Raw genomic sequence first — 16,443 nt, 5'->3', positions numbered from 1 at the left:
TCCCAGCCCTGGCTTTGCCCAGAAAGTCATCTGGAAGGACGTCTGGTCTAATTAGCATATTACACTTTTATTATTATAGATATTTAAGTTACAAAATAACATGTTTTAAGACTATTAAGTTTAAACCAGGGAAGTTGACTCATTCTTTTGCTCTCTAGAAGTTCTGAATAGCAACAATGGAACTAATCTGCCTTACAAGCATCTTACTGAACTAGAATAAGAGGCAAATTTAACAACAACAAAATATTGTCCCAGTTCTGTAGCACTTTTTATTTAACAATATTCATATAATTCTTATCTTCTCCCTCTACTTTATACTTAAATATATTGCAAAAGTGAAAAGGGGATTATTGATATTTCCTCAGCACAAATCATTAGGATTTGTAATTTTCCCCTCATTCCCTTGTTGGTTGCCTAGTTCTTAGAATCAGCAGTCCCTTAATTAATTGCAGCTTCACAGGGTATTTAATTATCTGAGACCACAATTGCTGAATGGTTCCTTAGAAATTAGCCAAGACCCAAATCAAACACAAATTCTATTTATGATTTTAAAAAATTTGTTCTTGAAGCTATAGTGCTAGTACCTTTCATATGAGAATAAGAACACAAGGGATACTCCATATACCCAAATGAATAAATACACTGGATTTCAGAAAATACATGTTACACACATGACCTTGAATTTACACTATTATGAAAGCCAGAAGAACAGAGTTCATTATGATGATGTATAATAGAAATGAATCACTACTCTTTGGGAAAATTTTTGAAGCAAAAATGAAACTTCTTTAACCTTGCTCCCCCCAAAAGAAAGAAATAAAACAAAGCAAACATTTTGATTTTATGTGTGTGTGTGTGTGTGTGTGTGTGTGTGTGTGTGTGGTGGTGGTGGTGTATATATTCAAAGAAAGATGATTTTTATTGCTACTTTCAGAGGTTTAGGATTTCTGCTTTGGAAATCTGCAGCCTGCTAGGGGAGACCAAAAAAGTATTCCCTATTGCAAAGTATAGTATGTGTAAATACTTATCGCTATAAAATGTATAGAATAGATAACATGATATACATAGTATAGATATTGCATTTTTATTTTAAAATTATTATGGAAAATAAAGTTTTAACTTTAAGTTTTTAAAATAGTGTTTCTGGGATATGTTGTTATTAATATCTAGAAAAATCACAAGGATAATGTAAAATATAATAAATAACAATAGCTATGGGGGGAAAAAAGAATGAAATTCAACCCTTACCTAACACCATATCCAAAAATTAACTCAAAATGGACCAAACATCTAACCATAGGAGCTAAAACTGTAAAGCTCTTCAAAGAAAACATAGGTCAAAGGCTTCATGACACTGAATTTGGTAATGATTTCCTGAATATGACATAGGCAAGGCACAGGCAAGAAAAATAAATGGGCAAAATGAATTTAATGAAAATTTATAAACTTTTATGCATCAAAGGACATGATTAACAGAGTGAAAAGGCAACCTGCAAAATGGGGGAAAAATATTTACAAATTATATACCTGCTAAGGAATTAATATCTAGAATATGGAGAGAACTCCTACACTTCAATAACTAAAAAAACAACAATTCAAAAACAGGCAAAGAACTTTAACAGATATTTCTCCAAAGAATGTGGCCAATAAGAACACTAATAAAAAGATGCTAATTATTAAAGAAATGTAAATCAAAACCACAATGACATACTATCTCACACATTATAATGGACTAGAGGCCCGGTGCACGAAATTCGTGCATGGGGGTGGGGGGGGGGGTGTCCCTCAGCCCAGCCTACACCCTCTCCAATCTGGGATCCCTCTCACAATCCAGGACTGCTGGTTCCCAATTGCTCGCCTGCCTGCCTTCCTGATTTCCCCTAACCGCTTCTGCCTGCCAGCCTGATCACCCCATAACCACTCCAATGCCAGCCTGATTGATGTCTAACTGCTCCCCTGCCAGCCTGTTTGCCCCCAACTTCCCTCCTCTGCCGGCCTGGTCACCCCTGCCCTCCCTTGCAGGCCTGGTGCCTCCCAACTGCTCTCCCTTGCAGGCCTGGTCCCTCCCAACTGCCCTCCCCTGCTGGCCATCTTGTGGTGGCCATCTTGTGGTGGCCATCTTGTGTCCACATTGGGGCAGAATCTTTGACCACATGGGGGCATCCATAGTGTGTGTTGGAGTGATGGTCAATCTGCATATTACTCTTTTATTAGATAGGATAGAGGCCTGGTGCATGGGTGGGGGCCAGCTGGTTTGCCCTGAAGGGTGTCCCGGATCAGGGTGGGGGTTCCCTTGGGGCATGGGGCGGCCTGAGCAAGGGGCCTGTGGTGGTTTGCAGGCCAGCCACGCCCCCTGGCAACCCAAGCAGAGGCCCTGGTATCTGGAATTTATTTACCTTCTACAATTGAAACTTTGTAGCCTGGAGCAGAGCCAAGCCTCCTGCTCTCTCCGTGGCCGGCAGCCATTTCTGTTGGGGTTTGTGTATATCTTCTATAATTGAAACTTTGTAGCTTTAAGCAGAGGCCTGGGCTGGCCAGGGTGTGCGGAAAGCAGGGGGCAACCCTAGCCTCCTGCTCTTTCCAGCTCCATAGCTGCCGCCATTTCTGTTTGGATTTGTTTACCTTCTATAATTGAAACTTTGTAGCCTTGAGTGGAGGCTTAGGCCTGCAACTGCACGGGGAAAGCTTGGCTTCCTTTGTTACCAGGGAAACCCAAGCCTCCCTCCTGCTCTCTGTGGCTATAGCCATCTTGGATGGGTTTATTTGCATACTCGCTCTGATTTGGCTGGTGGGTGTGGCTGGTGGGCATGGCTTGTGCATGTAGCAGAGTGATGGTTAATTTGCATATTGCTCTTTTATTAGGTAGGATAGTATCAAAAAAGAGAACACAATTGTTGACAAGAATGTGGAGAAATTAGGCCCCTTGTGCACTGTTAGTAACAATGGAAAATATTACAGCTGCTGTGAAAAACAGCATGGTGGGTCCTCAAAAATTAAAAATAGATTTATCAGACCACCTAGCAAATAAACTCAGTATATGCCCAGAAGAATTGAAAGCAGGGGTCTCAAGGAAATAACCTGTTTACTCATGATCATACCAGCATTATTCACAGTATCTAAAACATGGAAGCAACCCAAGTATCCAGGATAGTTGGTGGATATGCAAATGTGGTCCATCCACACTGTGGAATATTATTCAGCCTTAAAAAGGAATGAAGCATTGCTACACACTATAACATAGATGAGCCTCCATACCCACCAGTATGGCTATAACAAAACAAAAAACAGAAAAATTACAAGCACTGAGAAGGACGTAGAAATAGGAACCCTCAGATACTGCTGCTGGGAACATGAAATGGTGCAGCAAATTACCATCTGACCTGGCTATTCCACTCCTAAGAACTGAAAACTGGAATTCAAACACATACATGCACAGATATGGTCATAGCAGCACCTTTCATAACAGCAAGTAGGTGGTACAGCTGATCTTCATAATTCCTGGATCCCACTAAATTTTATTGATAACCTAAACCAGCACTCATGGTTTCCACACTCAATCACAGACATACACATTGTGGTGAAAACTTTGAGTGGCCCAATAAACTCATTCCCTACTCAGCCTTCTTATTTCAGCTCTCAGACTGTAAACAAGTGTCCTAGTATATTTCATGCCAGTGTTTTTTGCACTGTTGTGCTTTTGCTAGCTGAAACAGCCCCAAGCATAGTGTTAAAGTGCTGTCTACAGTTCCTAAGCATAGGAAGGTCTGACATGCCTTACAAAGAAAATACATTTTTTATATAAGCTTGGTTCAAGCATGAATTATAGTGCTGTTGGCTGAGTTCGATGTTAATGAATCAACAATGTATATTATATTAAGCAAGGTGCCTTTCAACAAAAACACACACAACACAGGTTATGTACTGATCAATTGATGAAAACATTGTGACTAGAGGCTTGCAAGAAACTAACCCCATATTCCCCCTTGTAACAATAGTCCAGTTTTCACTAATCCCATGTACTTGGTGACTTTACAGAATGTAACTATTCTGAGTAATTAGAATCAACTGTGTATCTATACAACAGAATGTTATTCAGCCATAAAAAGGAATGAAGCCCTGATACATACTATAACATGGCTGAACCTCAGAAACATTACACTAAGTGAAAGAAGTCAGACACAACAGGACACATATTGTATGATTACTTTTACATGAAATGTTTAGAATAGGTAAATCCATAGAACAGAAAGCAGATCACAGGTTGCCAGAAGGTGGGGGTGGGGAGAATAGGGAGATGAAATTTTTGAAACCAGAGGCAGTGGTTGCACAACATCATGAGGCACTAAATGCCAATGAACTGTACACTTTAAAATGGTGAAGTGTATGTTATGTGAATTTCACCTCAATAATTTTTTTTTTTTTATAATTGTGGTCTCAGAGAAAAGTATTTGGTCTCTGTCTCCATTTCCTGCGACAGATCTCCTAAAACCCTTGGAATTTCCTGAGTGATAGGGATGACTGGAGCATCATTTGTTGTAATGAGGTGACCTTTGGTGGGCCCCTAAACAGCCTTAGGATTGGGCTGGCCTTAATTAGAAGCTCAGAACTTTCAGCCCCACCTTCAACCTCTGGGGAGAGGAGAAGGGCTGGGAGTTAAGTTAATCACCAATGGCCAATGATCTAATCAATCATGTCTGCATAATGAAGCCTCCATAAAAACCCCTAAACAACAGGGTTCGGAGAATTTCCAGGTAGGTGAACATGTGCAGATGCTGGGAGGGTGGTGCACCTGGAAGCTCTGTACCCCATACCTTGCTCCATTCATCTCTTCCATCTGGCTGTTCCTGAATTGTATCCCCTATAATAAATGATAACAGTAAGTAAAATGTTTATCAGAGTTTTGTGAGCTGTTCTAGCAAATTATAAACCTTTAGGAGGGGTTCATGGGAACCCTTAATTTATAGAAGTGGAGGCAGTCCTGTGGGGCTGAGCCCTGACCCTGTAGGGTCTGCGGTAACTCTAGGCAGATGGTATGAGAAGTAAATGAACTGCTGGACACCACCCCAGTGCCTAGAGCAGTGGTCGGCAAACTCATTAGTCAACAGAGCCAAATATCAACAGTAAACGATTGAAATTTCTTTTGAGAGCCAATTTTTTTAAACTTAAACTTCTTCCAATGTCACTTCTTCAAAATAGACTCGCCCAGGCTTGGTATTTTGTGGAAGAGCTACACTCAAGGGGCCAAAGAGCCGCATGTGGCTCGCGAGCCGCAGTTTGCCGACCACGGGTCTAGAGAATCAAAGAATTGGAAAAGAGGTGCTGGAAAAAGCATCGTGCATTTGGTTTCAGAAGGAAAACAAAACCTTTCACTTGGTGTCAGAAGTAGCAGAGTAAAAACAGCTCAATGATGCTCAAATGTTACTTTTGTAATCAAAGCCCCACTCTCATTTTTTTTCCCTTGGGGAAAAGGAGTGGTTATATATAAAAGAGCGTCCTGCCAACAGGTCAAAAGTTAGTTGTCCTTAAGTAAGTTCTAGTGCCAAACATCATGTAAAACAGAATCCCTTCATCTCTCTGTCGATGCCACCTTCAGGATCTAATGTGGTCAAACACATCTCACGCTTACATGAGAAAACAGCCTGAGTCTGAGAAAGCGCCTTTTCTGTCCTGGGTGTAGATCTACCCTGTTCACCAGAGAAGCCACTCATCTTTCTTTATCTCTGGGACCTCTACCTCCACTGGGTCTGGAAGCCTCCAAGGCTGCTCTGTCCACTCAGCTCTCTTACCCAGATTACCTGGAAAGAAGCAACACCACTTCAGCAGCAACAACAGCACAAAACTAATGAAATGCATATGTGCTGGGTACTGGGCCCAGGACCTTATACTGTCCATCTCTCTGTGAATCTTCTTAACAGCCCTGAGAAGCCGACACAATTAGGAAGTCCATCTCATGGAGGGACTGAGGCCCAGAGAAGTAACCTGTGCACAGAGCCACTTCAACTTCAAAAATCCACTTACCTTACATACAGCAGAGGACTAAGTCATGGCTGAAAACCAAATGCAACCCTTGCTTACATCAGGGTAGAAAAACCTCCAGTGGATCCATTCATGATGACCCTGTTTCCAACACACATCCAAACCTGTACAAGCTACTTTTGCAATGAACCACCATTCACTTTTCCACAACTCTCTAATCTTTACAAAACTTCCAAAGCAGGAACCCACAATTAGACATTTGCAAAACACAATACATAAAATCATACTGTCCCTGTCACCAGATGTCAGCAAAAACCAGAATCCATGATCAGCTGTTGCTCTAGGTCAAGCATGTCTCAGGTGTGCATAAAGGACTACATACTCTGCTGGTTCAAATCCCAACTCCGCAACTTACTGTGTGGCCTTGAGTCTGTGACTGAGTATCCAGGAGCTTCTTCTTCCATAGACTGGGGACATCACCTTGCTCCAGGGCTTGTCTGGAGACAAGTACCCACTTAGCACAGTAAGCTAAAAACCCACTTAGTAATAACTTCACTGTATCCCAGGCCCCGTGTGTGTGCAGGGTCCACCTTACAGCTCTGAGGACAAAACCACCATCAGGAATAGAGGACTCCAGCGAGCAGCCTGCAGAGCACAGCGTCCAACATTCATCCTGAGAGAAGATGCTGCAATTCTGAGAAAAGGCCCACAGTGGCGGTCTGGCTACAAAGCCTCTATAGGAACTGGTCAGACAAGTAGACCTAAGAACGTGACCTTTTTTTGTTACAGAAAAACCAGCCACCCACCACCAAAAGGGTTCAAATGAAAAACACATGCTGAAATCTGAAAAACCTACACCTAAAATGGGAAAATTTTGCTGTATTAAATTACAACTAAAAAAACTGGACCAGAACAAAAATCCTTAACTCAAAACCAGTTGCTGCCATGACTGCTAGATGCTCAGAGTGGTAAGATGTACACATGCTTCCTCTAAAGAGCAGCACCTCAGGGCCTCACAAAGGAACGACGCAATTAAAGAGAAGCACAGGGCCCTTCACTGCCTGCAGAAGAGAGACACACACACACCTTCTCTCTCTCTCTCTCTCTCTCTCTCTCTCTCTCTCTCTCTCTCTCTCTCTCACACACACACACACACACACACACACACACACACACAGCACCCCTAAGTAAGCAAGCCCAAGGAATCTGAAAGATCAGGACACCCTTGTAGAGGTCCTCTGCCCCTCAATGCCCCAATATATGTGAGGACGCTGTACCTAGCAGGGACAGGTCCTATGGTCAGAGACCCACCTGTTCCCTTCCCTACCGGGACAGGAACATAGGGATGGGAACACCTCAGGGACTCAGTACAGGAATGGCCCTGAAGTCTGGATGCAAAACCCAGGAGAGGACTCCTCAGGTAAGGTTTGAGAGGAGTTGCCCCAAACAGTCACCACTTCCCTAGGTGCCCCTTTTGAGGGAGAACCTGGTTGCCTCCCCACCATCCACGTGAGAGGTCTGGGGTACTAACAGAGGCTGCAGAAGCCACCACAGGGGAAGGTCCCAGCTGAGGCAGAAACATGAACTGCCCCACCTCTCTCGGTTCTCTCTGGAGAATCTGAAGATCAGCAAGGATCCCCTGGGCCAGGAGAAGGGGCGCTAAGACCTACTGGCCACCTCTGTGTACTGCCCAGCTTCAGCATGGCACCCACAACCCCTGGGGACAGCTGGAACCTCCTGGCAGACCCCTGGGCCTCACAAAGGAACAGGGACAGCAGGAAATCAAGTGGACACTATCAGGGCCCTAGTGAACACTGTTAGAGTCCAGGTGACTGCAAACATGCCTCCAGGAGAGAGAGAAAGGTCTGCGTGTCGGGGACCAGACAGGTCTCAAGGCACACAAAAGCTCGCTGATCTGTGGGACCCAAAATTGCTTCTAAGCCTCAAAGAAATTGAATTGAAACCCAGAGATGAGCTTAGCCAGCTTCAAGGACTCCATCACCACTGCCCGCCCCTAGAATGCCAATGTACAGGATTGTTGGTGTTTTCTGCAGATGGACTGCCTCCTGCACCACCCAGGGGGTACTTTCATCATCCCTTTCCACAGGCTCCCCACAGGGAGCTGGAGAAGCTGGTGACACCTGTCCCGGGACTGAGTCCCCTGCATCAGTTCTCCTGCCTCCACACGCCCTTGCCTGGCCTCCCTAATCAGGTCCTTGGAAGACTATCCCCAAAGGGTGCCGCATCTCCTCTGCACCTCCTCCAGACGCCCTGCTGAAAAGTTAGGGCACAGCCTTTGCCTGGCACAGACAGGTTGGGCTCTGCTCTCAAGGGTGGCCGGTCACCAGGACTCTCAGGCCTTGCTTCCATGAAAGCCTTGGTGGCCCAGGCTTCTGAGAAGTGGGCCCCAGAGGGTCGCAGAGTTGACTCCCACTTTGCTGCACTTGCTGAAATGTCCCTCAGCTCCCAGTGGGGCAGCACACCCGAGTGCCATCTCCAGAGATCCTTGACACCAGATGGTTTGCAGAACAGCCCGGTATGAAAAAGGAACTCATTAAGGGAGTGGTGGCATCCACAGGCCTCACAGGGAGATCTCCTTCCTGAAAGACAGAGGAGCTGCCTGCAGCCAGTCTAGCTGTGCTTGTGAAAAAGCACCCAACCACGGCCAAACCACCTCCAAGCCAGGAAAGGTGTCTGTGAGAAGGAACAGAGGAGGTTGCAGCAAAGCTCTTTAATTGTAATTATTAGGCTTTAAAAAAACTTAAAACTATAGTCTGAATCTGTCCCCCCAAATTCACATATTGAAGTCCTAAGTCCCAAAGGTGATGGTGTTGGGAGTTGGGGGCCACTGGGAGGTGATTTTGTCCTGAGGGTGGAGCCCCATGAATGGGTTTAGTGCCCTTATAAAAGAGACCCCAAAGGGCTCTCACCCCTTCCTCCATGTAAGGACACAGAAAGAAGTCTGTGACTGGGAAGAGGGGCCGGCACCTGATCTTGGACTTCCAGCTTCTAGAACTGTGAGCAATAAACTGTTGTTTATAAGCCACCCAGTCTGTGGTATTTTGTTATAGCATCCCAAATGAACTAATAGTTATCAATATATGTTCACTGTAAATGTTTATAAAATATACATGGAGGAAAATAAAAGTAAAACACCTTATAATCTTACCACCCACATTACCTGTTAACATTTTTAATGTATACAGTAATTTTTTCCTATATTGTGTATATTGGCAGGAAAAGTCCTTGCTTTTTCATTCAATAATATTAAAAACTTCCCTCCCCAACCCAGATCATCAAAGAGCCTATTCAGGAGATGTACCATAACTTTAACGAATCGCCTACCGTCAGACATTTAGATAATTTCCAGTTCTTTGCCACTAATCAGTCCAGTACTAAGCCTCTAGAACCATCCACAAATCTAGCCGTCATGGAATGTCGCTGCTGACTTAGATGACTGCATGCACTTTCAGGAGATCCCGGAGAGGTCACACCCACTTGCACTCCCACCTGCCATTGGTGCCCATTTCCCCAGCCCCCATCTCCCACTGGAGAGGCAGAAACCCTTCAAAACCAGGACTCTAGTGTGGACATCTCCGCTAACAGTAATCCCAGCATTCCCTCAGCGCTGTGTCACTGATTCTACTTCCTCTTTTGTGAACTGTGCGTGCTTCCTGTTGCCACTTCCGGGATCCTACCTTGTTTTTGAAGTGCACCTCGATGGGCATGATGAAGCCAGCGTAACCCGACTCCTCCACTTTGTATGGGGGCTCCTTACACACTAAAAAGAAAGGGAAAAGGCATCTGTCAGCTTCCTGATCATTCAAAGGCCTCACCACCAGCAGCAGTAGGCCCGCCACGCTCTGCGCCTCCTCTTTGGGGCTCACTGGCCCCGCAGGAGCATGGCTTTTCAGCAAGCCAGTTTCCCCTGTGAGTAATGAATCCTGTGCCCAATTCCATGCCAAAGAGGTCACGGGGAATCAAAGGAGCAGAGCAGAAGAAATGTGACCCTGACGTGCCATGGTGGGAGAGTGGGAAAAGGCACGAGACTAGCTAAGGCAGAGCAGCCAGTGCTGGCTACAGGTCACACAAGTTCAACTGACTCAGGGCAGTCAGTATGACACATATGAAGTGGGAGACCCCATGGGCCCCTGGTCTCCCAGGGAGGACAGTGCACACTACAGCATCTACCTGCCTCCACTGTTCCCTCAAACAGGTGAACTGATGCCCGGAGGAGATGGCCTGGTCTCAGCTGGGATTCTCTCCTGGGTCCATTTGAGCACCTAACAAAAGCATTCCCAGTTGCCTGAGTGATGTGTACAGACTCATTAACCCCAGAAAAAATTTTTAAGTTGAAACTAGAAGAACAGCAATGTACAAGTAAAAGAATCTCCCACAATCTCACCCTTCAGAATGTACTGACAATGTTTTGACATATATGTTGTCATTATGCAAGAAATGTGAAAATATTGTTCTCCCACTTTTACGAAGAAAAAAAATCAGAACAGTACAGATTAAATCACCCCTGTCCTCCACCCCTCTATCCCCAGAGGCAACCACTACTGGGAGACAGGAAAAAATCCTGCTAATTGTTAAAACCTTTAAGCACCTATATCTATATCAGTCAGATAATTCTTAAGTAGGCCAGAAATTGCTGAAAAACAGTATATGGAATAAAATGAAACATGAGTCTTTTAAATTAAAACACTAAGACTTTTCTTTAAAAATATATATTTTTTCAGCTCTCATATATCCCATCTAATATCATGTATCTCAAATATCTCATGTATTTCATCTATCCAAAGAAAACTGGCAAGCAGGGTGGGCTTGAAGTTATCAGTGACGCTCATAGCAGGGCTGGTCAGACAGCCTTGTTTGGACCCCAGTCTGTAAACCCCAGGGGAGCAGGAGATGGGCTTGTGGCTCAGGCCTGGGAAACCCCTGCTGGCCCCAGAGATGGGAGCTGTCTTGGGTGACCTAGGCTCCGAATCTATTCCAGCTAGTCCCCCCCTCTGTTCCTTGGATATCCCCCATGGATGCTGGATGGGCACCTCAAATATAGCCTACCCCAAACCACCTATTCATACCCTCCTAAACCTACACCTCCTGCAGGGTCTCACAGCTCAGAACACAGGCTGTCCGCCACTCACCCAAGGACTGAGGGCTCCCGGACTTCTCCCTCTTCCACAGATCACTTTTGCCAAGCACTACGAGCTCCACCTTCATACTGCTCTGCAACGCACCCCATATGCCTGGCACTCAGTGTGAGTCGCTACCTAGTGACTCACTAGCCATCCTGCCTCAGGCTCACTCCTGCACATCCTCTGCAAGCCTGAACTGCAAGCCTGACTGTCCCATGATGGCTCCCCAACTTCGAGCCCCTCAAGGAGGACTGCAGGGCACTGCATCACCTCCAGCCTCATCTCTTCCCAGCCCAAACTCAGGTCCTAAGATTTAGTCCTGCTGAACCTCTCAGATCACTTCCTCCAGGACCCCTGCTCTGAGTCCCAACCCCATTTCCAGGTCATGGTTCCCTCCCACAGGCCTCCAGCATCCTGTGTCACTCAATCACAGGACTTGCATGTTTACTCTGCCATCTTTCTCAATCCTTTTATCAGCTCCATTTCACTCACTGTCACATGCCCAGGACCGGACCAGGACCAGGGCCAGACCTTTCAAAAACATTCAATAAAAATGGGAAATAGCTGTAATACCATCAACAACAAAAAATATATTTAAAAATTTTTTCCAACAAGAATCTGTCAGATACTGCTGAGAGAACCACATGCCATGCTCCTTCAGGTTCTGCACCAAAGTAAAGGGATGGACCAGGAGCAGGAATTACACTGGATTGGGAGGCCAGGTCATGGTCCGCCTCTCTCTGAACTTCTCGATCCTGTTTGAGAGGACTGAGAGAGCAAGTGAAGTCTCTCCAGCTGCATGAAAGCTGGCTGCCTAATGCTTTGCCCAACCTCACCAACCATAAGCCCTTGCAGTCTAGCACAGGCGTGGGCACCTGGCAGGCACCCAAATACTTGTTAAATTAATCTGAATCCAAGAGGAAATGGAAGCAGAGCAGAGAGGAAGGTGGCCTGTCTTCACTGCACAATAGCCTACAGCAAAGGAACACATGAAAGGCATAGGCAAGGGAGTGGTCTGCAGTTCTGCTCCCAACTCCACCCCCCAACCCCAGTCTAACTCCCGTCCACCATCAAGGTCCAAATCAGGGCCCACTTCCTAGCAAGGCCCGACCTGGCTTCCCTTGGTCTCTGACTAACAGGTCACCTACTTCTGCTGAGGACAGTTATCTCTTTAAGCGTACATGTTATGCCCTGGTTGATGTGGCTCAGTTGTTTGAGTGTCATTCCATGCACCAAAAGGTTGCTGATTGGTTTCATGGTCAGGCACATGCCTAGTTTGTGGGTTCAGTCCCCAGAGGGGGGTGTGCAGGAGGTAGCCGAACAATGTTTTGCTCTCACACTGATGTTTCTCTCTCCCTCTCCCTTCCTCTCTCCCTAGAAAAATCAATAAAAATATTTTTTAAAAGATTATATGTCACATCTGAGCTCCATATTTCTACCAGACTACAAACCTTCTATGGGAAAAGATGTGTGGGTTTCTCAACATCTCTCCAAAGGCCTATCACATGACAGGCACTGCAAGGCTGAAAAACACCTATCCTTTCAGAATTGGGAAACGAGAGACCAAGCAGATGCCCATGGAAACCAAAGTGAGACAAATCTGATAGGAAATAAAGACAGTAAAGATGGGAGGGAGGTAATGTAAGCTACGGAGAAATTTCTGGAAAGAAAAAAGTGAATGAGACTACGCTGGGCAAGGAAACAGGAAAAGGAAGTTGCTGCCCAGCACATGCCATGGGGCACTGCAGGGTAGGCTAAAGCCCCACTGATGCCAGATCCCCAAAAGGCTAGGGGTGTGGCACCTACAAATTCAGTAAAGGGCAGGAGAGAAGCTGGAAAGGGGAAGGGAGAAAGACAGGGAGTGACTGCTAATGACGGGCAAGAAGTTTGTTTACTTGTGGAGTGATGAAAATGTTCTGGAATGAGAGTGGTGATGGTTGCACAACTTTATGAATACACTAAAAGCACTGAACTATACACATTAAAAGGATAAATTTATCATGTGTGACTTTTATTTTAGTAAAGCAGTCATTAAAAAAAAAAAAAAGCCAACACAGAGGCTGTACTTGAACAGCAGCCCTGGGATTCATCCTGCCACCCACCAGCACCCCAGGCACAGCAGTTTCAAGCTTCCCTATGGGGAAACCCAGGTGATTCCATGTCTCAGGAGAAGAGTCAACTGTCTGGAAGAAGCTAAAGCCTACAGTATAAAAACTGGACCCAGCGTAAAGCCCTCCTCAGTTAGGAAACCCTGCGGGTTTGATTCCCAGTCAGGGCGCATAACTAGGTTGTAGGTTTGATCCCGATCGGGGTGCATACCGGAGGCAACCTATCAATGTTTCTTTCTCTCTCTCTCAAATCAAACATTTTTTTAAATGTCCTCCGGTGAGAATTTTAAAGAAATGTTTGAAGTCCTGGCTGGTGTGGCTCAGTTGGTTGAGCATCATCCCTGGTTCGATGTCTCACTTTCACATCCCTCTCTCTCTTTAAAAATCAATTTAAAACCTTTTTAAAAAACAAGAAGCTAGAGTCAATGTCCTCAGGTCTAAGATATGCCCCAAAACAAAAATACTTTTAAAAAAGAAAATGAGGGAATAAGATAGAGCTTTTAGTACAAATATAGTACTAATAATTTTTTAATTCCATGGAAAGACTAGACTAAAGCTAAGGAAATTTCCTAGAATGTAGAGCAAAAAAACATTTTTTTTAAAAGAAAAAGGTGAGACATGAAGAAAACAATTCAGAAGGTCAAACAAATGCTAACAGCAGCTAATATTTATAAAGCCCTACAGTGTGCCAGGTACTATTATCAGTACTTGATACATATTAATTCATTTAATCCTTACAACAACCTTGAGGCAGATACAATTGTTTCCATTTTACAGATAAAATATTTAGACACAGAGAAGTAATAACCATCCTAGAAAGAGAAAACAGATAAAATACATAGATGAAAAGAAATAGTAAAGATAAAAGAAAACTTTCTGGAGCTAAATGGAGGACATCACAGAAAAAAAACAAAAACAAAAATACCCTCAGAACCAGTATCTTAAATGCTTCTAGAGAAAAAACAGGTCATTTACAATAAAACAAGAACCCAACTGCATCAGACTTTTCTGAAGACTACGAAGCAAATACTTTCAAAGCTCTACACGATAGTAATTCTCAAACTAGAATATTATATTCAGCCAAACTAGCAACCCAGTGTGAAAACAGAATAATAGTACTTTCAAATATACTAGGAGTCAAAAGGCTCATTTCCCACTTACCTTTCTTGGGAAATTTCCTAAGTAATCAATCTTTTGGGATATTACTTGTGAAATTACTCCAGAAAAACAAAACATAAGATAACAAATAAATCCCCCCAGGAGAACACAATAAAGGAACATCCCAGGGTATGACTAGAGAGGTGGCTTTGAGAGGAGCCAGCCCTTATTAGAGGAAGGAAGACAGAGAGAACCAGAATGAAATATTCAGGGCGGGAAAAATCCATTGACTAAATGAATGAGGACAGAAAAAAAGTGGAGGTATAATAAAGACACAATGCAGTGGGAGAAAAGGGAGAAGCAAAGGGGTATTCACAAAGTTAGGGCCCAAACATGAAGCAAAAGACTCAGGACTGCCCTAGCCGGTTTGGCTCAGTGGATAGAGCATCAGCCTGCAGACTAAAAGGTCCCGGGTTCGATTCCGGTCAAGGGCACATGCCTGGGTTGTGGGCTCAATCCCCAGTGGGTGGCGTGCAGGAGGCAGCCAATCCATGACTTTCTCTCATCCTTGATGTTTCTCTCTCTCTCTCCCTCCCTCTCTGAAATCAATAAAAATATTTTTTTTAAAAAGACTCAGAACTGAATTTTAACCAAGAATGATAAAGAAAGAACCCATCTGCCTTGACATTACCTTGAGTGTTCTTCTGTGAGTGACCCAGAGTTCAGAGAGGATGAATGAAAACCTGGCATCCTGACTAGCCCAACAGTGAACAGAGTCAATAAAGTCAATACTGATTACTGATTTCCATCTTTTAGTCAATTTCTGATCCCGGAGTGAAAGTCTCAGTTTGAGTTCAACAACTTTAACAACGTCAAGGAGGGGTGTTAAGATTCAAGGAAAGACGGGGGTGCTCATGTCCTTCTCTTTCTAAGCAGAAAGTCAGAAGATACTGACAGAAGCTGGCAGCGCCTACCTAATCCTTTCAGCACCAAGGAGATAGCAGCAAACTACAGCAGGACACAAATCAGATGGACAAGATAGTATAAATATGTTAAAATGGTACTAAAGAGAAAAATAAAATAGAAAAAAAGGTCTGGAGCATGTGGCTATTTAGGTGTTTTGAACAAAGAAACTGAGTTAGACCTGGCGGCCAGAAGACTTGTTTAAAAAGGGTGAGTCTTTGTGGAGAATCCAAAAGGTAAGCAGGTATGCTCACTATCTAAAGTCACAAGGACAATCACCACAAAATGAATCACTTAACTATAAAACATTTAGAGCAGACAGTGAATAAAAGGAGTTGGGAGTTTAGTATAAAGTCTAGCTTTTCATGCTGGTAAATTAATATTTTTTAAATTTGAAAATCAAGAATTAAGAAGCCAATTCACTTCCACTAACTTAAGGCATTCAGGAAGAACACAATCAAGAAAAGACTAGAGCCCTAACCGGTTTGGCTCAGTGGGTAGAGCGTCAGCCTGCGGACTGAAGGATCCCGGGTTCGATTCCAGTCAGGGGCATGTACTTTGGTTGAGGCACATCCCCAGTAGTGGGTGTGAAGGAGGCAGTTAATGGATGTTTCTCTTTCATCGAAGTTTCTAACTCTCTCTCCCTCTACCTTCCTCTCTGTAAAAAAAATCAATAAAATATATTAAAAAAAAAAAAAGAAAGAAAGAAAAGACTAGAAAGACTAGCCCTGGGGCAATGTGAACAGTGATGGCATGAGAAATGGAAACTTCCCACCTATTATGTGTATTTATTTCATTTTAAAGATACTTTTTTTAAGTACATAACATATAATTTCAGAGCTGAGAGTCCTGTAAGAAACTCATTCACTTTTTTTAAATTTTATCTTCACCCAAGAATATTTTTCCACTGATTTTTAGAAAGAGTGGAAGAGAGAGCGAAAGACAGAGAGAAATATCAATGTGAGAGAAACGCATCGATTGGTTGCCTCCTGCATGCGCCCTGACCAGGGCCCTGGCCAGCGGGAGCCTGCTACGAGGTACATGCCCTTGACCGGATTGAACCTGGGACCCTTTAGTACGCAGGCCAATGCTCTATCCTCTGAGCCAAACCAGCTAGGGCGTCATTCACTCTTTTTTTTTTTTTTTTTAAATATATT

At 44.1% G+C, this 16,443-nt stretch overlaps 1 protein-coding gene across 4 annotated transcripts in view; it reads right to left on the bottom strand.

Moving 5' to 3' along the window:
* Positions 1 to 16,443, bottom strand: part of MLLT1 (MLLT1 super elongation complex subunit) — an 85,629-nt gene that overhangs the window by 57,119 nt on the left and 12,067 nt on the right. For all 4 annotated transcript variants that reach the window (XM_079772035.1, XM_079772036.1, XM_079772037.1 and 1 more), the window contains exon 3: positions 9,675 to 9,757. In XM_079772035.1, the coding sequence (XP_079628161.1) occupies positions 9,675 to 9,757 (83 nt within the window). The remainder of the gene's footprint in view (positions 1 to 9,674; positions 9,758 to 16,443) is intronic.

This window comes from Cnephaeus nilssonii (genome assembly GCF_951640355.1).
Source record: "Cnephaeus nilssonii genome assembly, chromosome: 5".
Lineage (NCBI taxonomy): Eukaryota > Metazoa > Chordata > Mammalia > Chiroptera > Vespertilionidae > Cnephaeus > Cnephaeus nilssonii.
Note: the sequence above shows the minus strand (reverse complement) of the source record. Positions and strands in the feature narration are given on the sequence as shown.